The sequence below is a fragment of the Ascidiella aspersa genome, chromosome 4 (genome assembly GCF_963924565.1).
Source record: "Ascidiella aspersa chromosome 4, kaAscAspe10.2, whole genome shotgun sequence".
In the NCBI taxonomy this organism is placed as follows: Eukaryota; Metazoa; Chordata; class Ascidiacea; order Phlebobranchia; family Ascidiidae; genus Ascidiella; species Ascidiella aspersa.
This window is the reverse complement of record NC_139450.1, coordinates 34,027,551-34,048,300: the sequence shown is the minus strand read 5'-3', so window position 1 is coordinate 34,048,300 and position 20,750 is coordinate 34,027,551. Positions and strand designations below refer to the sequence as shown.

Here is a 20,750-nt window from a genome sequence, read left to right as displayed (position 1 = left end):
TTGATAACGTAGAAACCAGGGGCTGATCTATGATTTTTTTAGAGGGTAATGAATAAAAACTATATATGTCTATTAAAAATGCGTTTGGACAAAACGGGCTAAGACTAATGTAGGTTCGAAGCGCAGAAAAATTTGCATTTCTATCGTAGAAAAGACAAAAATCACGGCCTGATGCCCCTGGGTAAGCCTCTGTTAGTTGCCCACCTATTTAACACACAAAAATGTAACAAGATTTATTACAATTGTTACAAAAAAACGTAATTTTAACAAAATAATTTACTTACGTTTCTGAAGTGGATTACAACTTTGTTCAAATGATCCTCATACGTTTTGTAGATGTTTCCAACTTTATTTCCTTGATGCAACAACTTTTGTTTTATTTTATACACATGTTTATAGCCTAACTCTTACTCTTACCATGTTTGGAGACGGTTACAGCATTAAGGCCTGAAATTGGTGGATTTGATTCAAATCCAATCTCCACATATTCATCGTGGTAAAGTCGAATATATCGCTCGTACACCTTGTCAATAATTGGAGGATCTGTTTAGAAAATACGAGTTAGACAAAAAAACACTGACGTTAAATACAAGTTACTATTTGTTTTATGGGTTTGCTTCAGTAAAATTTTTAATACAAATACACAATAGCTGTCTGAAATTGGTTATATAAACTCAAAAAAAAACAAGTTTCCAGAAAAAAAATTGTTTTTTAGTAAGCTGACTAATTTCAAGTTGAAGTAATTTGGTTTATTTGAAATCATATCTATAGTCGCGTTATATTTTGCAACTCACAAAGTATGTTCAGTTTCACCGATCTTTGATAATTCTGTTGTGACGTAACAGAGCTTTGATAACACGTCACATTCCGATTGTTGTCCGCGTTCGAGAAATAAACATAAGCCCACGCCATCTGTGTGACGTAACAGTTCATTAAACAATGACATTTATTATTTCAAGGCAAACTTCGAATATTACCTTTGTGCCGTTATAATATACTTTTTCACTCCCTAAAATTGCGATTTTAGCCATTGTTGGATTGATGACGTCACAATACATAAGTACTTTTACTCCCTGTTTAAATGTTTGGACGATGTTGCCTTTTGTTAAATCGAGGAACGAGCCTGCAATAATAGTTGGTTGGTAATGATAAAAAATGTAGATTTTTAGGAATAAATTTAAGCAATCCATAAACAAGTTTCGAAAGAAATGCAAAGATTTTAGTACCGTTTCCTTGAAAGATCCCTATGAATTTCAAATAATCCGTTTTTAAAATTGTGACTTATAATCAATTAATCAAATAACAACAAGAAGACCTAAAATTTTGCTTTCAAGTAAATATGAAAACTGTATATTTTTAATATTCTTTTTTGCTGATACTACTTTTTGGTACGTTTTTTTTTATTGTCAAAATTACTCGCTTAAAGCTCCTAAATAAGGGATAACTAGCCGCAGTTAATTATTACTGCTTTAACAAATCTCACCATTACAGCAATTTGGTCTAAAACTTTTAAATTAAAAGTATAGGTGTCACGTTAGGCACGTAAATGATATTCACAAGTTGCTCAAAATAATGTCATTCATAGTGCAATGGCCTGATGGCCCACCCTAAATCTGTGCCTTGGGAAGATGGTTTCAACATAACTCACCATTCCAGCATTGTGGTCTTTGTCCAATCCACTTTGCTCTAGCTCCACATGTGAGGTTAAATTTTCTTGCAATAACATCTTTATAAACATTATCAACATACAAAGTGTTGTTGCACTGAACAGATGCCTGGTCGTTGTATCGGAACTGTTGCGTAGTTAAGGTATCAACTATATCATAAGGCTTTGGGCAGTCTGTTAAATCAAATGTAAAAATATATATGCATATTTTAGGGAATGTGCAGCCAAACCTATAGTGCGGTAGGCTATGTTTTGGATATAGTATTTTCAGAAATCTTTTGTTTTACGTCATTTCGTTAAGTTACCATTTTTACGCCATATCAGTCTTAACCACACCGATTATTAATTATATTACAATGAATATATTAAAACTTACGTTTAAGCTGTATCGGTGATGTAGTTTCACATCTAAGCCCTATGGCATTAACAAAGCTGATATTATGACCGTCTATTAAATTAGGCTTCGGGAAGATCACAGTCAAGTTGTGCATCGTTTTGTTCAGCACAATATGAGCGAGATTTGTCTTGTAGATTCTATCATAAACAAAGAAGCGCAAATATACAGATAACGTAGTATTGCCAGATTTCTTTAAACGTATAGTCGCATAGCATAACGGCTGAAAGACGGGTCTGGTGCGATTACAACTGTGACATTTGGAACACCAACAGCCCAAGTAAGAGATTCCAATTCTTTGTTGTCTTCAGAATAAATCGAAAAACACGAAGCTGTAGAAGAGAAATGGGTTTGCTTAGCTATTCATATTTGCTTCGCTTAAAAAATGACAATTTTAATACACGTATTGTAATTTGTAAGAATGTATTAAAAAGTCTGCTGTAGCCTATCAATATGAAGGCTGTGTTTTTAGGTTTTATCACATTTAATTTATTTTTATTGCGGTATATTTTTCGTAAATTAAATAAAACGACCTAGAATGATTTAAATGAACATCGTGGCACATAAACTTTAGTGTAATGATCCATATCAATGTATTTAACTGCTTTAGCCTATATATAAAATAGTTATTTAACTGCTTTATATATAAACTTACTTTTTATAGTTTGAACCTGCATAATAAAGCTCGCACTAATAATCGCAAGTAACAGATGAACAAACATCTTTCAGTATTTCTCCAAACCAGGCTAATACTTAGGCTACACAGCAACTATATAAGCGTTGTCTGTGCGGTGAGATACCACAACCGACCTACGCAAGATATTTTATAATAGGCCTACATAAAGAGGCCATTTACCGTGGGTTGTTTCTTTTGTGCAAAAAATAATAACAACCTATGCCTTCCAAAGTCTCTTGATTCGGGAATTTTAAATAAAATGGCAGATTTGTAATAAGCTAGGGATAAGATATCTTCGCACATTTATTCCTTTACTTGTAAACTCCAATATTAAAAGTTGGTATTAGAACACATTCTCCGACATTTCTACTATCGTGTAGAAATATGTTGATATAATCAAACGCTTAAACTCTCCGGACATTAGCTAAAGATACATAGTTGATATGGTGATACAAAAAAATCATAAACAATTATATGACAACTTTGCCTAAATAATTTATAATATAAAGGGCAAACAGATGACGAAACACCGGGCTGCTATAAGTCTTACAAGATACGATTGAACATGACAACATTTCAATATTTATGTGGAGGTAATGTGTCTTCAAAACACATTATGGTTATTTTTTGGGGGAAACTTTGGAAAAATAGTAAGTTTTTAGTATTAGAAGATAATGTAACGACAGAAAGACCATCAGGCTCCTACAGAACCCAAAGGCTTCACCAGGACAACAACATAATACAAGAGAATAGCCACCAGAAATATGCGTTCTGGTGGTAGCGACATCAAAAAAAGAGAAGCCAATAGTCCAACTGAAATACAAGCCGAACATCGAAGTAAGCCAAAGCACCACAAACCTAGAAAGAAGCCATAGCCAAGTCAATGAAGGACCACTGGTATTATTATTATCGTGCAATGTGCAGCGTTCGCTTTTATGATTTTCAAAAATATAAAAAATTATGGGCAGTATGTTTTTTTTCTTTTATAACCAAAAGCTTTTATTCTTTTTTTTGCCTATAGGCCTACATCGAAAAAAGAATATTTATATACACTTGTCCTCGACATTGAACCTAACTTTGCGTTTAAAAAACATAAAAAAAAACAAAAAAAAAAACAGTGCGTTGTCGCTTACGTGAAACGTTGTAACAATAATAATTATATTTAAATAAATATTTTAACGAGAATCAACCACAAACTAAAGTTTAAACGCAGATTACGTCACACCGAAAAACAGGTTTCCGTAAACAGTAAACGAACTGAGTTGTTGAGTTTGTGCAGTGGCGATATCGTAGCGGATGAGCTTTATCGGAGGCGTAATTATTACTAGCTGACCCATTAATTAAAGAACAAAATAATTTTTTACGACCCATTACCTTGTAGACATCAAAACTAACGTTAAAAAGTATCTGTTTTAAGTTTTTAGTCAACAGAATCGTTTGCTTCCAACTATGAAAGCTTGAATTCCCACTATTTGGTTCCTCTTACTGAGAAACTAATCTCTTCGTCGCCAACCAACAAACGAAAGTTTAATCGAGGATTACTTAAAACGAAATTTAAGGTTTAGAGACGTCTATCAAGATCTTCTGGGTGCTGCTTGACATTGACGCAAAATCGCCAAGCCGTAGACCTATACCTTGCGCAATAGAAGGTTGTGGCTTTACTCGTCCGATCTAGGAAGTTCAGAAACTTCGAGGTTGGTTTGTACTTGGAAGGGTTGTATGAAGAAGACTGTTTATGAGTAAAATGTGATCAAGGTTTGGTTGCAGGTTGATTATTGTGGAAGAAGAAGGGAGGATGTTGTACTTCATTCACATCGAGAATGTGTAGAAGAAATCACACACGACGTACATATCCATACTTAGCAAACCACTACACTACAAACACCGCGCCAACTAATAACAATATAACAAAAAACTCTAAGTTAAAAAACGACTAAGTTAAAAAAAGAATAACTTGAATTACCAAAAAAAAACTTACCGGCCTACAAAAAACATCTTAGAGAAAAGAGTTAAAAAAACAAAAATATTAATATTGGCAGTTTGTCCAAACGCAATTCGAGAAACCGCTCATTATTATTTATTCATTCTGAAGTCATTTTTTGAAAAACAGTAACGTTTGTGGATTTTGAAGTTTGGGGGTTAAAGTACTTTTGGTTTATATATACAGTTTATCTTAAGGTGGATTTAAAAAAAAAACAATTTCACAAAACGAGCTGATTTCTAAAGAGGTTGACGACATAAAGCTTATCGCAGCCTACAAATAAGTATAAGAACGAAATTTGTCGCTTTGATATGAAGCTCGGCTATTTGTTATAGCGAATATCACATGATCAGTATTCCCAATCTTATAACATAGGGCTAAATCGGCTAAATCGGCGAATTTAGACGCTCATATACCAGCGATTTTTTTCGAAATTTTTTCGACCTGCTCCGATTTGGCTGAAATTTTCACAGAAGATGCGTTAGGACAATATGAATCTAATGGTGATACTTATACAGTTCAATTCTTTGTAATTAGCGAGAAAATGGACATTTTTTATAAAAATTATCCGAAAAAACGAGATTTTGGGTAATTTTTAAAATTCGACCTTCTCCTATTTGAGTAAAACTTGGTGTGTAGATGCGCCTTGGGCGTAGAAACAACACGGTAAAGTTTCAACCTCCTTACAATAAAAATAAAGCCAAAAATCGACTTCAAAGTTTTTTCGATTTTTTTTCAATTTTTCGAATTTTTGAAAAAAAAATTCCCCTGGGAATTCCCCGTCCAGGAAAAACCCACGGATTTTTCTCAATATTTAAAAACAAATAATTTCATTCAGTATTCATCATTCAATCTGAATATCAGATTTCCTATGTGTAGTTCACATAGTTCAATTCACCGCCACAGCATAAGCAATAAAGCAACACGTGACAGTAAGCACTTACCGAGTTGCCAAATCCACTTCCATCCGGTGAACCTCTTAACGGGAGCAATTTGCTGCGCCCAATAGCCACAAGTCGGGTGTAATTAGCTGGTTCTAATGCAAAAGGTAGATGTTAAATTAAGGTAATAAACTGTGTGATAAAACTTTCGTTTGTTGGTCAAAAGTGTAGCTATAGTTAATTAAAATATTTTAGGATTAATTTTTCCGAGAAATAAAACTTTTCGTCTCAAACCAACAAACGAAATGTTAATCGAAGATTACTTAAATTAAATTTATGCTCTTGAGTTAATGCGCTAGATCTACCAAGTGGTCTTTTGAGTTTCACGACCGTGCGTTGAACAAGCTCGTACGATTCAAGTTTGAGCAAAAGTAAAGGTTGGTTGGTTAAAAATTGAATGATTCATTCGAAGATTGTTCCGTTATATCGGAACTAGTAGAAATCCAAGAAAACATTTTTAAACAAACGCGTTTTTGTAGACGACCAACCACTCTTGGCAGAAAGCAATACTCCACAAGCATCGCAACTACTAATAACAACTTAACAAAAAAATCCACTAAACAAAGTTTGAAAACGACTATCTTCGAAAAAATGAAACTTAGATTGAAAAAAACTCTCTTATAAAAAATATTTTTTATAGTATCGTAAAGCGTTTTTTTTAAATATTTTTAGCGAGCCGAAATACTGGCAGTTTGTCCAAACGCACTTGGAGAAACCGCTAATTATTATTTATTCATTCAGAAGTCTTTTTTTCGAAAACAGTAGCGTTTGTGGATTCTGGAAATTGGTTATTAAAATACTTCTGGTGAATATACACAGTTCATCTGTAGTTGGATTTAAAAAAAAACAAAAAAACAATAATCTCTTAAAACAAGCTAACTTGTAAATGTCAGGTCAGTACTATTACAAATAGGTTTAGGTACGAGATTTGTCTGTTTGATATAACGCTTGACTATTTGTTATAGCGCATTTCACATTATCAGTATTCCCTATCTTATAAAATAGGGCTAAATCGGCAAAATTGGCCAATTTCGACGCTCATATACCAGCGATTTTTTTCGAAATTTTTTCGACCTGCTCCGATTTGGCTGAAATTTTCGCAGAAGATGCTTTCGGACAATGTGAAACCAATGGTGACACTTATATAGTCAAATTATTTATAATTAGCGATAAAATGGACATTTTTTATAAAAATTCTCCGAAAAACGCGATTTTTTTTAAATCGACCTTCACCGATTTGGATGAAACTTGGTGTGTAGATGCGCCTTGAGTGTAGGAACAACATGGTAAAGTTTCAGCCCCCTAACACTTAAAATAAAGCTAAAAATCGACTTTGAAGTTTTTCCGATTTTTTTTAATTTTTTTAATTTTTGAAAAAAAAATCCCCCTCCGGGAATTCCCCGGCCAGGGAAATCCCTGCGCATTTTTTCTCATTATTTAACAACCAATAATTTCATTCAGTATTCATAATTTAATCTGTCAATATCAGATTTTCTATGTGAAGTTCACATAGTTCAATTCACCGCTGAAACTTGAAATTAAGCAACAAGTCACAGTGAGCACTTAACCGAGTTGCCAAATACACTTCCATCCAGTGAAGCTCTTAACTGGAGCAGTTTGCTGCGCCCAACAGCAACAGTCGGGTGTCATTAGCTGGTTAAAACACTGATGACAGTATGTTAAATTAAGGTAATAAACTGTGTGATAAAACTTTCGTTTGTTGGTCGAAAGTGTAGCTATGATTAATTAAAATATTCTAAGAGTGATTTTTTCCGAGAAATTAAGCTTTTCGTCGCAAACCAACAAACGAAAGGTTAATCGAAGATTACTTAAATGAAGTTCATGCTTTAATAAAGGCGCCTGACAGGTCTGTCAAGTGGTCTTGAAGGTTCACACGAGTTTTTAATTAAACCTTGCGTAAGAGGTCCTCGTACGTTGCACGAAGTTAAGTAACTTCGAGTTTGGTTTATACTTGGAATGGTTGTCGGAATAAGACTGCGGCGTTGTGTCGATTGAATCATTGTTATGGAAGGTTGTTATGTTACATCGGAACGTGTAAAATTAAAGAAAACTGTTTTTTTTAATCAAACGTGTTTTTCTAAACAACCACTCTTGGCAGAAGAAGTCTATACTCTAGAAATATCGCGCCTACTAAATAACAACTTAACAAAAAAATCCACTAAACAAAGTTAAAAAACGAGTATATTCGAAAAAATGAACTTACATTAAAAAAAAACTATCTTACAAAAAAATGTTTTTTGTAGTATCGAAAAATTTTTTTTTTAAACATTTTTTTTTTAGCGAGCCGAAATATTGGCAGTTTGTCCAAACGCACTCGGAGAAACCGCAAATTATCATTTATACATTCTGAAGTCATTTTATGAAAAACAGTAGCGTTTGTGGATTCTGAAGATCGGTGGTTAAAAGACTTCTGGTGAATATACACAGTTCATATGCAGTTGGATTTACAAAAAAAACAAAGCACAATAATCTCTCAAAAACAAGCTAACTTGTAAATGTCAGGTCAGTACTATTACACATTTTTACGGGGTTTGGCTGTTTTATATTTACGGGATTTGTCTGTTTGATATTACGCTTGGCTATTTGTTACAGCGCATTTCACATCATCAGTATTCCCAATCTTATAACATAAGGCTAAATCGACAAAATTGGCGAATTTCGACGCTCATATACCAGCGATTTTTTTCGAAATTTTTTCGACCTGCTCCGATTTGGCTGAAATTTTCACCAAAGATGCGTTAGGACAATATGAATCGAATGGTGACATTTTTATTGTATAAATCTTTATAATTCCCAATAAAATTAACATTTTTTATAAAAATTACCAGAAAAAGCGCGATTTTTAGCATATTTAAAAAATCGATCTTCTCCGATTTGGATGAAACTTGGTATGTAGATGCGCCTTGGGCGTAGAAACAACATGGTAAAGTTTCAACCCCCTAACACTTAAAATAAAGCCAAAAGTATTTTCGATTTTTTTTAATTTTTCGAATTTTTGAAAAAAAATTTTCAATATTTGTCAGCGGATAAATTCATTCAGCATTCATTATTATTTAATCTGACAGTATCAGATATCCTATGTGTAGCTCACCATCAAAACCTGAAGCAGTTAAGCAACAAGTGACAGCAAACACATTCCCATCCAGTGAAGCTCTTAACGGGAGCAATTTGCTGCGCCCAAAAGCCACAAGTCGGGTGTAATAGGCAGATGTGTGTTAAATTAAAGTTATAAACTGTGTGATAAAACTTTCGTTTGTTGGTCGAAAGTGTAGCAATAATTAATAAAATTATTCTCTATTTTACATTTTTCAATGCGTTTTATTAAATTGTGATTGATTTAAAGAAAACTTCAGGCCAGGACTGTTACAAACTCTCGGCTCCTGAATAAAAAATAACTTTTTTTTTTATAATTTTTATCCTGCAATGGTGAAGGTAACTGATAGAATGTAAGTTCCCTCAGTTCTTTCCATTGGCCAAGAAGGTTAGTAATAATGCAAGCCTAGCCCTTGCGGAAGCTAAACCTTTGGTTTCTGGTGGTACAACAAGCAGCAAGTAAGTAAGTGTAAGAGGCAAATGTTTAAACCTTCAGTTTGTGGTGGTGGTGGGTAACTAAGTATGGATTTGGTTGTTGTTTTAAATTTTAGTTATTTAGTTAACACTCGTCATCGGGTATCGGCTCCGATCTGATTTTTCGCTTACTGACAGGAATAGAACGATCGTTTTTATCAACGTATATTTTTCAGTTTAAGATATTCGAAGAAGTGTTTTCTAAAAAATATTTTTTTCTAAGTTTGAAATTGTCTACAGCTTATCTTCTTGAAAAATGAAAAAACAACATTCATTTTTCTCGTTTTTCTCTAATCTTTGCGATGGACATTAAAAATTTACGATTTTTTTCGAGGTAAAACTAAATGGATTACCAAAATAGTTGCCACGGCGTGCCGCGTTGATATATTTGTTAAATTTATTGTTATATAGTTTTGCGGCGCTGAGCTTCTGCTGGTTGAGATTATTCCAAAAAATATTTTTAAATATTTGGTGATAGAAGTTTTTTTCGAATAAAATATTCTACCCGAATCCTAATGGTGAAAAACAAAGCTCCTATTGGTTTTGTAAGTTTCGTTCTGAGATTGTCTTTTTGCGATGAAAAGTACCAATGTTTTCCCAAAAAAGTTTATATAAATTTACAAAGTTGATTACACAGGGTCATAATCCCTGAAAAAAAAACAATTTCTGTTTTGAATTAAAATGTGTCAGATCAGAACCTGACTTATAAAAATCGTTAGTTGTGGATCACTCACTATTATTCATAACCACCAACTTAAAACGATATTATCAGGTGGGTCTTTGCTTCTTTCTTTATCAGAAGACAGTTATTTTTCGTGGTTTATTATAGTTTTAAGAGTCCGGTTTCAGCAAAACAAATCGAATCCGTCGAGTCCCAAATCCGACACCGCTCCAGATCAAGACACGGCCAGCATTTTTTCAACCTGATGTTAGTTACTGTCAAGAACAATTAAATACATTTGTTTGACCTTGGTATAAATTTAACATCGACTAATGTGATTAAAGCCTCGATTTAACAATCAGATAAAAAACTTTTTTTTTTAATTTTTTCTTACAAAGTTGGCTAATATGTATCAAAATTAAATGTGGTAGATGGTTGTTTTTACCGGTGAGCGATTTGGGGTACAACGAAAAATTGACAAGGTTAAGAATCACTTCGTATCACAAATAACTAAGAAGATATATGTACGATTTAATTAAGCGAAAATAATTTTGGGTAACAACAATAGGGTGTATCTTTATAGAATCCAAAACCATCGGCGGCAGGTTTTAGCCAGTCGATCACTGCTCCGCTGACGCGTATATTAACAATTATTTGTACCCTTGCAGGAACTGATGATGCCACTTGGCGAAGTATATTTCCCTTTTAAACAAAACGTCTGATCCTGTTTTTATCATGTTTGTAACTATGAGTTTTACTTGTTAATTTTGGGAAAATTCCGTCCACGTTCTTAAACCGAGGTTCATGAACCCTCTGGGACGCCTAGTTTAGTAACTTGCACAGCTACATTTCAGAAAAAATGTTGATGCACTAGATTTTCGAACCTCAGGCGTGCATAAAACTTTAATTTCAAAAAAATTGACGCTGCACACCAAAGATCTTGTAAAAAGTGCAGACTCGACTGTAAGTGTGTTTTTTTACACCTTGAGAAGACTCACTTACACTAAAACATTTCAACTCTTTTCCGCCTTTAAACACACTGCTAATGTTATATAAACCGCTATGGCTTTATTCAAAATGCTCATTTATTTTACTGCAAAGTTCACGAATAAACGAACTGAATGACAGTACCACGTTGAAGTAAAGGTACGATACGAGCAGGCGAATCACTGTTATTATGCAGAGAATAAAAAGGGTAATCGTTGCTACTCAAAATAGATTGACAGCTTGAGAAAGACAAATCCTCATAATTTTTTAGCAATAGGGCAGTTTGGCAGTTTAATGCAGAAATTCAAAATACGGCATGATAGGGAAATGATGTCAACAGCAGTATTGGTGAGGTATCCAGACAGATTAAATCGTACAAATCGGAAAGAGACGGACAAAAACAGCGCTAAGTAGTCGGTCGATTCTGAAGTGTAACAGTAACAGTAAAACAGCTTTAATGGCAGCTTTAATACATGTTTCCAGCTTAACTGGCGAGCATTGAGCAAATAAAAGTTCTCAACCTTTTAAGTTTTCGATAACTTGCGCGATCCCTCAATTATATTGTATGATAAATAAACCAGAGTCAATCAAAAACACATTTCAAAATCGGCAAAATTCAAATTGGGAAAAAAACTAGACGACTTTACAAGAAATCCGATACCCGATACAAAATATAGTATTAGCACCTCCGATGCAAAACTGATTCAAAAATTTTAGGATGGTTTGCGGTCTGTTACAGCTTTTTCAACCTTGAGAAGTAAATTTCCTAGTAAACCAGGATTCAAAGGCAAAAGCAACTGTTAAACAAATCGCTAAAAATAATAGCCTTTTTCGTTTTAGCCTAATTAATATCGCCCACTTGGCTTTGGCAATGACGTCACTTTATATCGGATCGGATGACGATACATTTTGGCAAAAATATCGGGTAACAGGATAAAACAGGTAATAACCGATATCCCTTAAACACGATACACGCAGTAAAACGTCGATTCCAAACCCGTTGGCCTTCTATCCAGCGCTTGGCTTATACAACCAGCCACATGAATGACGTCATCTGACGTCACTCAGTTTCAGGCAGTGACGTCACGCAGCTTCAAGGGATGACGTCACCACTTTTGGTACTTGACTTTAACCTGTGGCTTGTAGACCTTAATGCATTTTTCCTCGGTGTCCATGTCAATCGGTTCCGGTTGAGCGGTCGGGTCACGGTAGAGTTCACTTGACGGGTCGAGCGGAACGGCCGACTTTTCGCTCCTCAGGCTCCTGACGTTCCATCCGGATGGTATGCCGGGCTGCAGGTTGAACATGTTGATAGTACGGTGAATGTGGGTGGGTAGTTTGGCGAGGGCGATGAGATGGCGCTTGTTGGTTTGGAAAACGTCTGTTGAATGGAAAGTACAATTAAACGCAAATGTTAAGGTTTTCTATGGAATTAGCTCGTTTAAAAACTGTCATTTTTGAATGGTATTCGTATTAATAAACCCTTATAGTTTGCTATAGCTTGTTGGAATATAAGTTTATAAAAATGTTTCCTGTATATATCCATAAGGAATGTCATAAATATCTGATCGTCGGAGCCGATACACGATGTCAAGTGTTTACTATCGGAACTTTTTCGATACTAGGGTAGAATCGACGAGGATACGATGCAAAATAAATATAAGATTTTACGGTGAATGTGCGTGGGCAGTTTAGCGAGGGCGATAAGATGACGCTTGTTGGTTGGGAAAACGTCTGTTGAAATGGAAAGTTAACTTAAACGAAAATGTTAAGGGTCTTACAACTATGGAAACAGCTCGTTTAAAAACTATCATTTTGGGGAGGTTTTCGTACAAACAACCCTTATAGTTTACTATAGCTTGTTGGAATGTAAAATCTACACCAATGGGACGGAAGTAGTTTGGAATTCAAACGTGTATTAAAAAGATCGATCAGAAAGGTTTGCACATAGAGGGTTCGAAATACATCCGTTAAATGGAAAGTGAACTTCGTCAATAATAACTATGGAACTAGCTTGTAAACTAAATGTTTTTTTTGGGAGAAATTTGAACCAACAAACCTTTATAGTTGGCAATAACTTAATAAAATGTAAATTTACCAGGAGATTTCTTATGAATAGTAACATGTTTGTTTGAAAACTTTGCATCGGAAACAATAGAAAATGATTGTTTAAAAGCTGTTTACTTGGAAAATTAATATGAGACAATTGTTAATTTCTGATTTGTTTAGGGAAGGGATTCGAACAAACAAAGTTTGAAACATCTTAGTTGACGATAGACTGTTAAAATGTTAATTTGGTGGTGTTTAACTATATATACATTTACATGTAAAGTTATAGGGACAAGTGTCAAACTGGCTGAATCAAAAGACGTTTGATCAAACTTAATGTTTACATCAGTGCTCTCAAATTTTTGGACCGGATAACTGTAGGCAGAAAAAACACATTATTGAATTAATTGTTGTTAAGGGTTTTCTTCAGTCGTAAGGCTGCCGCCTGATCAGAACAAACTTAATGTTATGAACAATATGTTTAAGAAATTAGCGCCAAAACTGTATCTCAGGTTAAAACTCGGCTATCGCTTTTGGGAATATCGGTCGATCTACCTACGGAAAATGTTGGTTTCAAATCATACAGTTCTAGCCTTGCATACGTGCAATGTGGTTGGCCAATGGCAGTCGACTGAGCAACGTGGGTCTATAATTGTCTTGTTGCTGTCACATACGTGGCGTTTAAATAAACTTGGATTCCAGTGATAAGCACACGTGTATAGGATAACAATACAAACACCTCCTACGGGCCACGTTGCCTGTCTAGGGACTATACCAGCGTTTCTCAACCGGTGCGCCATGGGAGGCTGATGGGTGTGCCGCGAGCGAAAGGAAAAACCATCTCGAAATAAGTCCAAAATTAATTGGATTAAGAGTTTAATGGACAAAATAAAGTTTTTAGTCTCAAAGGCTGGAAGTCTTCTTAAAAATATGCAACTAAAAAAGCCATGTAATTACAAAATGCAGGCAATTTAGGAGAAATACCGGTACACCTCAAAAATTTATATCAAAAAATCGTAAGGTGCACCGCCACGTTTTCATACGTCTCTAGTTGCGCCCCCAAGTAAAAAAGGTTGAGAAACACTGGACTATACGTTTAAACAGGGATTTGGAAAGCAAATAGAAACAGCGTTGTCACTCAATTTTAACAATGCATTTGCAACGTTGGGAAGTGTGCTGTTAAAAACAATAGGCATATGGAATAGTAGGAACATTACGGTAACAATAGTTAATAGACAGCTGGGGTTGGGTTTATTTTTTATAAAACACGTCATGGTTTAAAACAGGTCTAAACCTATTTCTATGCTTGTGGGATTTTAACCTAAAAACCGGATAATTAGAAAAGTGCATATGCACATTATAACACTTGGCCCAAAATTAGAAACACCAACATAATGTTAATACAGTATGGTGTTTATTTATGCCAGGCTTCTTAAACTTGGTGTGCAAAATGTTTTACGGTTACGTATGGCATGTCTATATATTAATTTAACGGTCACTTTTCGTGTGTATAATTGTACTTCTTTGAATATTGATATGTAAATGTCTAAACAAAACAGAATCTTTAATGAGTTGCAGATTACTAGAATAAATGAGCCCATAATTATACAATTATAAAATTAATGCTAATTAGTTCAACAAAAAGTTTAATCAATAAATAGATGTGGGGCGACCTAAAGGCAGAAGACTTTATTGCAAAACAAATTAGAACAGAAGTGGACATATCAGCTAGTAGCTGCCAATCCACAATTCGCATGGGGTTGTAAACGAACTAAGTTTAGCAGTAGAGGTACCCAAAGCACCTGTCATTTAAAAGATTGTTTTTATGTGCCATTTGTTGCAGTGATCCAGCTATGCTTTATGACGTCACCGTTACGGCTATTTTCAATAAGGGGACCAAGTGTAGCTTTAGTTAAATAGGGTTGTCTATTTAAGGCTTAAACTGTAACTTTAGTAAGTTGTGCATAATAATGGTGTAAATCTGAAAATGTTAGCCAAATTTCAAAACAATCTGTCAAAAAGGAAACATTAAAGACTTTGGTTTTCGTATCAATAAGTATCATACATCAAAATTTGGGAAAAAATCTTAAAAAACTTAGTGGTATGACATGAACCAGGTTGCGATTCACTGGCTTAAAGTTTGTATAATTATTTACAAAACATTTTAAAGCTACACAAACCTGGTATTAATATGGAATGGTGGTGAAAGTGCATCGGCATATTTCTTGTCTTTTCTTGTGTTATGTTGAACCGCTTCAGAACCCCCGGGGGGAGGGTTTGGGGGGCCAGGGACCCCATCTTGGCGTACTTGTGGTCACCCAGGATCCCGCAATCAAGCCCGTCGGCCGTGTGGACCCTCAGTTGGTGTTTTGCCGCTGAAAATATTACAAAAAATGACAAAATGTGCATGATATAAGCATGAGAAACAGACCAAGGTATATCAGGAGACACATATTATGCTTATTAATCAGTTTGCAGTATTATAGTTATAGTTGCAAAATATGCTGTTTTTTATTACTAAGGAAAACCAACATTATTTTACTACTTAATTGTAAAAAGTAGGTGTTTTGCCACTGGAAGAAAGTAAAACAAGTTTTGCGAAAAACTGCCTAAACATCTTTATTTTCGTTACAAGAATATTAACACATTACAGGGTTGCCAAACAGTTTTATAAAAAAATGTCAAAGACTTTAGAAAAAATGCAAAATTAGCCTTAAAAGACCTAAAACTGGATTGCTTGACGTTTTTTTAATATATTTCGAAAACAAAATGTTCAGTATAAATGCCTTGGCCATAACACAATATTAAATGTTTTTTAAACCGCACTTACATAACACATAAGTTATAAAGACTATTCAACAACTTTCGATAAAAAACATTTTAATGCACGAATCAATTAAAATACTTTGTGGCTACCCTGTATTAAAACGCAGCTTTTAAGCAATTTAATGTTTTAAAGTGGCACACAAGAAAACTGGGTAACTTTATTTCCAGCAAAAATGTACAAAAGTTTAATGAATTGAAACTGATTTTGCAAATAACATTACCTGAGCCAACTTATGACAGTATAATATCATGACTTGTAGGAATAAGTCAATCAAAATAATGCTTAAAACAGTAGGGAGAGACTAGTGTGGGTATATTGGGGGTCACCATCAGTTGTTTTGATTTTAACTTTTGTGGGCCCCCATTTTGAATGTTACCGCACCGCTATTTTCCCCTGTTTGGGGTTACAAATTATGTTAGGGTTGAAATTATTGGGAGAAGTTAGTGATAAATGTAAGGGTGGGGTTTCTGGTTAGGTAAAAGGTTATAGGCTTTACCCTCACACTTTAGGTCTTATTCCTCCGGGATAAGGACATATTTCACTTTAGACAGTATTAGTCCTGGCTGGTCTTGTTGTTCTTAATTTAGCCTTATGGCGCAGAGTCCTCACTTACACGTCAGTGGTTGCATCTCGATCAATGAAAGCCCCCGATTAAAGTCGATAACCCTGTAGTTTGTGACGGCTGGCGAACCCTGGGTGCGACGACGTTGTGTTTCGTCACCTGTCATCAGGTCGTATCTACAAAAAATTTATATATTTATATTTAAGGGTGTTAGCTGATGTAATATGGAGCCCACAATGACAAGTTGTAGTATCACTACTTGTCTGATACTAGAGTGCTATCGGTGCCAATCTGAAACCAAACTAGGAAGTTCAGCTATAATATGCCATCCAATGTCAAATTTGGGATCACGATGCTTTTGTATGGTCTATTATATATATATATATTCAATATACAAAATTGGATGCAAATCAATATCTGTTAACACTACACTCCTTGAAAGTGTTGCAGCATAGTGTGGTGAATATATTAAATGCTAAGGATATGCACCAACAGTATATTATAGCTTACAAGTAAATTTATTATCCCCATAATATTTACATATAATTGTATACCATAGATAGATATATGTTTAAAATCACGTGTTAGTGCCACCAATGTGTTGGGAACATGGACATTTCCAAGCACATTGCATAGTTTTTGACAAAGTAATCTGTTACGCAGTTAGGATTTTCAAAAGCACATATATATTTATCTTGTTGTAAATATTTGTAAACAATTTGAAATTGAAAAGTTGATAAAACATAAAGATAGGATTTAAGATTTAATAGATCACAACATGGGTTTCAGTAGGGTAGGGAGGTACAAACTCAGACCTGGGGCACATATTCGTCATAGTAATTACAATTTTCTCTGTCACATGTGGAATATTGTTTTATTTTGTTAGGTCCAAACTTATCCGTGACCGATTAGTATTTGATTTCACTTTTAGAGCCAAAAAATCTTTAAATATATAAAGTTTAGCAACATTAAAAAAAAATATTGGCTTACTGTAAGCATTCCTAATTTAATAATAAACAAGTATGTGATCATGGTAATTTTTTTGTTCTGTATTTCTGTTTCTATTTGAACATTTATTGCAAACCTGGTTGCATTAGAGAAAAATAACTGGAAAAGTGGGAATTCCTGGAAAATATAAACACTGTGTATACGATTCTACAAACAATCAGTCTCACCTGAAATCTGGTCTAGTTATCATTCTTGAGTATTCTTTGCCAGTAGTTCGATCAGTGGATACTGTGTGGCCGATAGGAATGTCAATTACACCTTCCATAGGGTCTGGTGTACCGACCACTACTGCCCTGAAAACATGTTGTAACAATACAGTCATAAAATTATAAACAATTAAAAATAAATTTCAAAATGGAACACATTTTCATATGATTGAAATGAACCATCAATGAATGCATTGTTGGTAAAATTGCCAATATAGCGTACACAACAAAACTGAATTTTTTTACTTTATTATTCGGACCAAGACAAATCTATTTATACTATATATATAGCTAAAAAGTGCATGTGTAGTGTCTAGGGACAGTAAGATCAGCACAACTGACAATTAAGGATGACTTTAATCTATATATTTATCCGTTTTACATTGCTCTAGTATTGTAGAGTAATTGAAATACGAAGACAGAAACCAAGTCAATACAAAAAAGTTAAAAACAAGTACGATTAAATTTTATACTCATTAGACACAAAAATGCCAATTGGTATCTTCCAAAAAATGTTTGTGCGTGTTTTTATGTATTATTTTGCTGATCAATCATGCAATCAGTCATATTGTTGCAATTACACACCACTTTTAAACCAACCATCATTTCAAGGCTTTTTTTTCTTGAAATATATATTGTGTGCTTATAAGGAAAATGGAATCTTCTGTATGCAGCCTACCTATAAATAACCTACCAATATTTGCGAACACAAAGGTGCAATCGCATCATCTTCATGACATGGGATGCCATGTCGCTATCTGCAGCACAAACGAGGACTCCAGTTGCATATTGGTCAAGTCTGTGGCACATAGTAAGTGGAATCTTGGTCTTAACCCCATAAACCATCTTAGAAACCATCGGAAGTACATTCTTAATGCTCTGTTGTGTTCCATCACCATCTATAGGTCACAAAAAAATAAAAATACATTAAATATTTGTTTAATAAAATACAAGACATCAAGATTGTTTTACAAAATATACAAAGACATGAAGATTATGTTACAACAAAAAAAGAGATAAAAATTGTTTTAAATTGTTTTACATCTTTAATCTACCAAACCAAAGTATTTTGCTTTATCCATAATCTATCAAAATCAAAGTATAATCAGCGCTTGTCAATATTTTCAACCTTTAAGGGTTGGGTTAGGACTAACAAATATCGATTTGCAGGCTCCTTGAAACTACTTAAAGGATTCCAATTGGTCCGCTGTCTAAGGACACCAGAGTTTGGGAACCACTGAAGTTAGCAAAGTGTTATTATTATTACATACCAGTAACAAACATGTACAAAACTCAATAGAAACTTGGCCAAAAACATTCGCAGAGTACTGTAACCTTGAGCTTAACAGGACATGCTTAAACATTCTCACAAACCCAATAAAAGATTTCAACAACCTATTTAGATTTTCAACAAATTAATTTAATACTTTTTTATATATTTTTACAATTTCAAATAATATTTCAGAGGAACTTTTCACAACATAGTTAAATTGTTGGCAATTTGATAATGTTTTTACCCAATAAATTTAGATTATAATCTAATAAAGTCGCCAATAAGTATACATCTTACCATGAGCAACTAGTCCATAAGGTTTGTTAAAAATCACTAGCTTTTTGTCGACATAAATTACATGTTTCCTGATCAATTTTGCCAATTCTTCATCTTTTAGATAATTTAAATTTGGTCGACGCAGAGCATGAATGGCTTTTTTTAATCCACTGTCCATCTCTTTTGCTTCAACCTATATAAACAAGAAAAAGTCATTTTAGCAAAAAGAACACCCAGATAAATTCGAGTTTGTAAACAAACACAGTATATTTCTTTATAAGAATAATTAAGTACTGCGGGATTAGGAAAGGTTATACTAAGTTATGACTTGAAATTTGCATCACACATTAAAAAAAGTGTATTGTAATTCATATCAAGGGATGAAATAAGCTATTGTTGCCAGGCATAATATTAAACAGAGTGTTGCTCTTCCAGCAGAATATATAATAGATTGACGTTTCGACGTGCTATACAGAACGTCTTCATCAGGATACTGACGTTACATGTAAAACAGATTCCTTATTTATAAGGAATATAAGGAATCTGTTTTACATGTAACGTCAGTATCCTGATGAAGACGTTCTGTATAGCACGTCGAAACGTCGATCTATTATATATACTGCTGGAAGAGCAACACTCTGTTATATATCAAGGGATGTCCGATAGTTGACATTTTATAGAGATACCAATATTTTAGACATAAGTTTCGCGATCTGATACCAAATAAGAATAAATTACATTGGTCAAACAAGCAAAACAGATGAAATTGAAATGCCAAATATTTTTAGGCCAAAGTTCAATTTAGCGCTAAGAAGTTTAGCTACCTCAAGTTATAAACCTATTGTGTTTTGATAAAATCACCTTTGGTAGAACTACTGCATTGAATCGCTAATAAATGCTTAACCTTCTGTAATAATTCGGTATCAGATAGACACCTATATCAACCCGTATCGAACGAGTGGCTACAGAGTCACTTAAAATGAGTCCAGTTCCAACTCTACAGCCTATATTTTAGCCATTTAAGCAACTCATATAAATTATCCACCCACAATACATAGTTAAAAAATATTCAATCTCAGTGCACAACTTTGTTTGTGGCCTTATCAATTTAAAAATTTGGTACTCTGCATGCACACGTAGTTTTACGCATTCTTAATCGAGTCCAAATTCAGCAAACAAACTCTGCAGCCCTGGTGCTAGCAACTTTACACTTACTTGGTCTGCATTTCTTTTTTGTTCTCTCATTTTTTGAGCTAGATCCATTCCCGTCCTTTTCCGCTTTTGTGTTTTATCACCAGATTGTAAGAAATCAGCATTTTCTACGGAGAATCGTTCAGTTTTTTCCTTTTTTGGAGGTAGAACCCTTTTCGGGTGGCGATCTTTTTCAGGCTCGTTATCATTTTCAAAAACCATTGGGTCCCAGCTTTCATTTGAAACTTGCTTTTCTATTGTTCTAGATCGCAATCGTAAGTTCCTTACAGCAACATGAGTCGCTGCATTTGAGTTTTTATAAACGTTTGGAACTGAACTGGCTTCGTAACAAGCAGGATTCTTTAAATTTCTAAAAAGTGATATCCTTTGGCTTAGCATCCTAGTACGAGCAGCAGTGCTTTGCCAGTTTAGGCATCTTACTAAGATGCATTTTTCCAGCATAT

General features: G+C 34.3%; 1 protein-coding gene across 1 annotated transcript; it reads right to left on the bottom strand.

Annotated features, from left to right (window-relative positions):
• Window positions 1-12,000: 12,000 nt before the first annotated feature.
• Window positions 12,001-20,748, bottom strand: LOC146157624 (pseudouridylate synthase RPUSD4, mitochondrial-like). The gene is made up of 7 exons (XM_083388518.1): window positions 20,311-20,748; window positions 19,117-19,288; window positions 18,241-18,445; window positions 17,508-17,633; window positions 16,384-16,508; window positions 15,124-15,318; window positions 12,001-12,275 (listed from the first exon to the last, which is right to left on the bottom strand). The coding sequence occupies exons 1-7, from the start codon at window positions 20,746-20,748 to the stop codon at window positions 12,001-12,003; spliced, it is 1,536 nt and encodes a 511-aa protein (XP_083244644.1).
• Between the last annotated feature and the right edge of the window lie 2 nt (window positions 20,749-20,750).

Bases quoted from the DNA above. Each gene is read 5' to 3' on its own strand.
- LOC146157624 (XM_083388518.1), bottom strand. From the start codon at position 20,748: ATGCTGGAAAAATGCATCTTAGTAAGATGCCTAAACTGGCAAAGCACT. The intron at 19,289-20,310 runs GTAAGTGTAAAG...TTGTTTATATAG, and splicing joins AAAAAAGAAATGCAGACCAA to GTTGAAGCAAAAGAGATGGA. The intron at 16,509-17,507 runs GTGAGACTGATT...AATTTTTTGTAG, and splicing joins ATAACTAGACCAGATTTCAG to ATACGACCTGATGACAGGTG.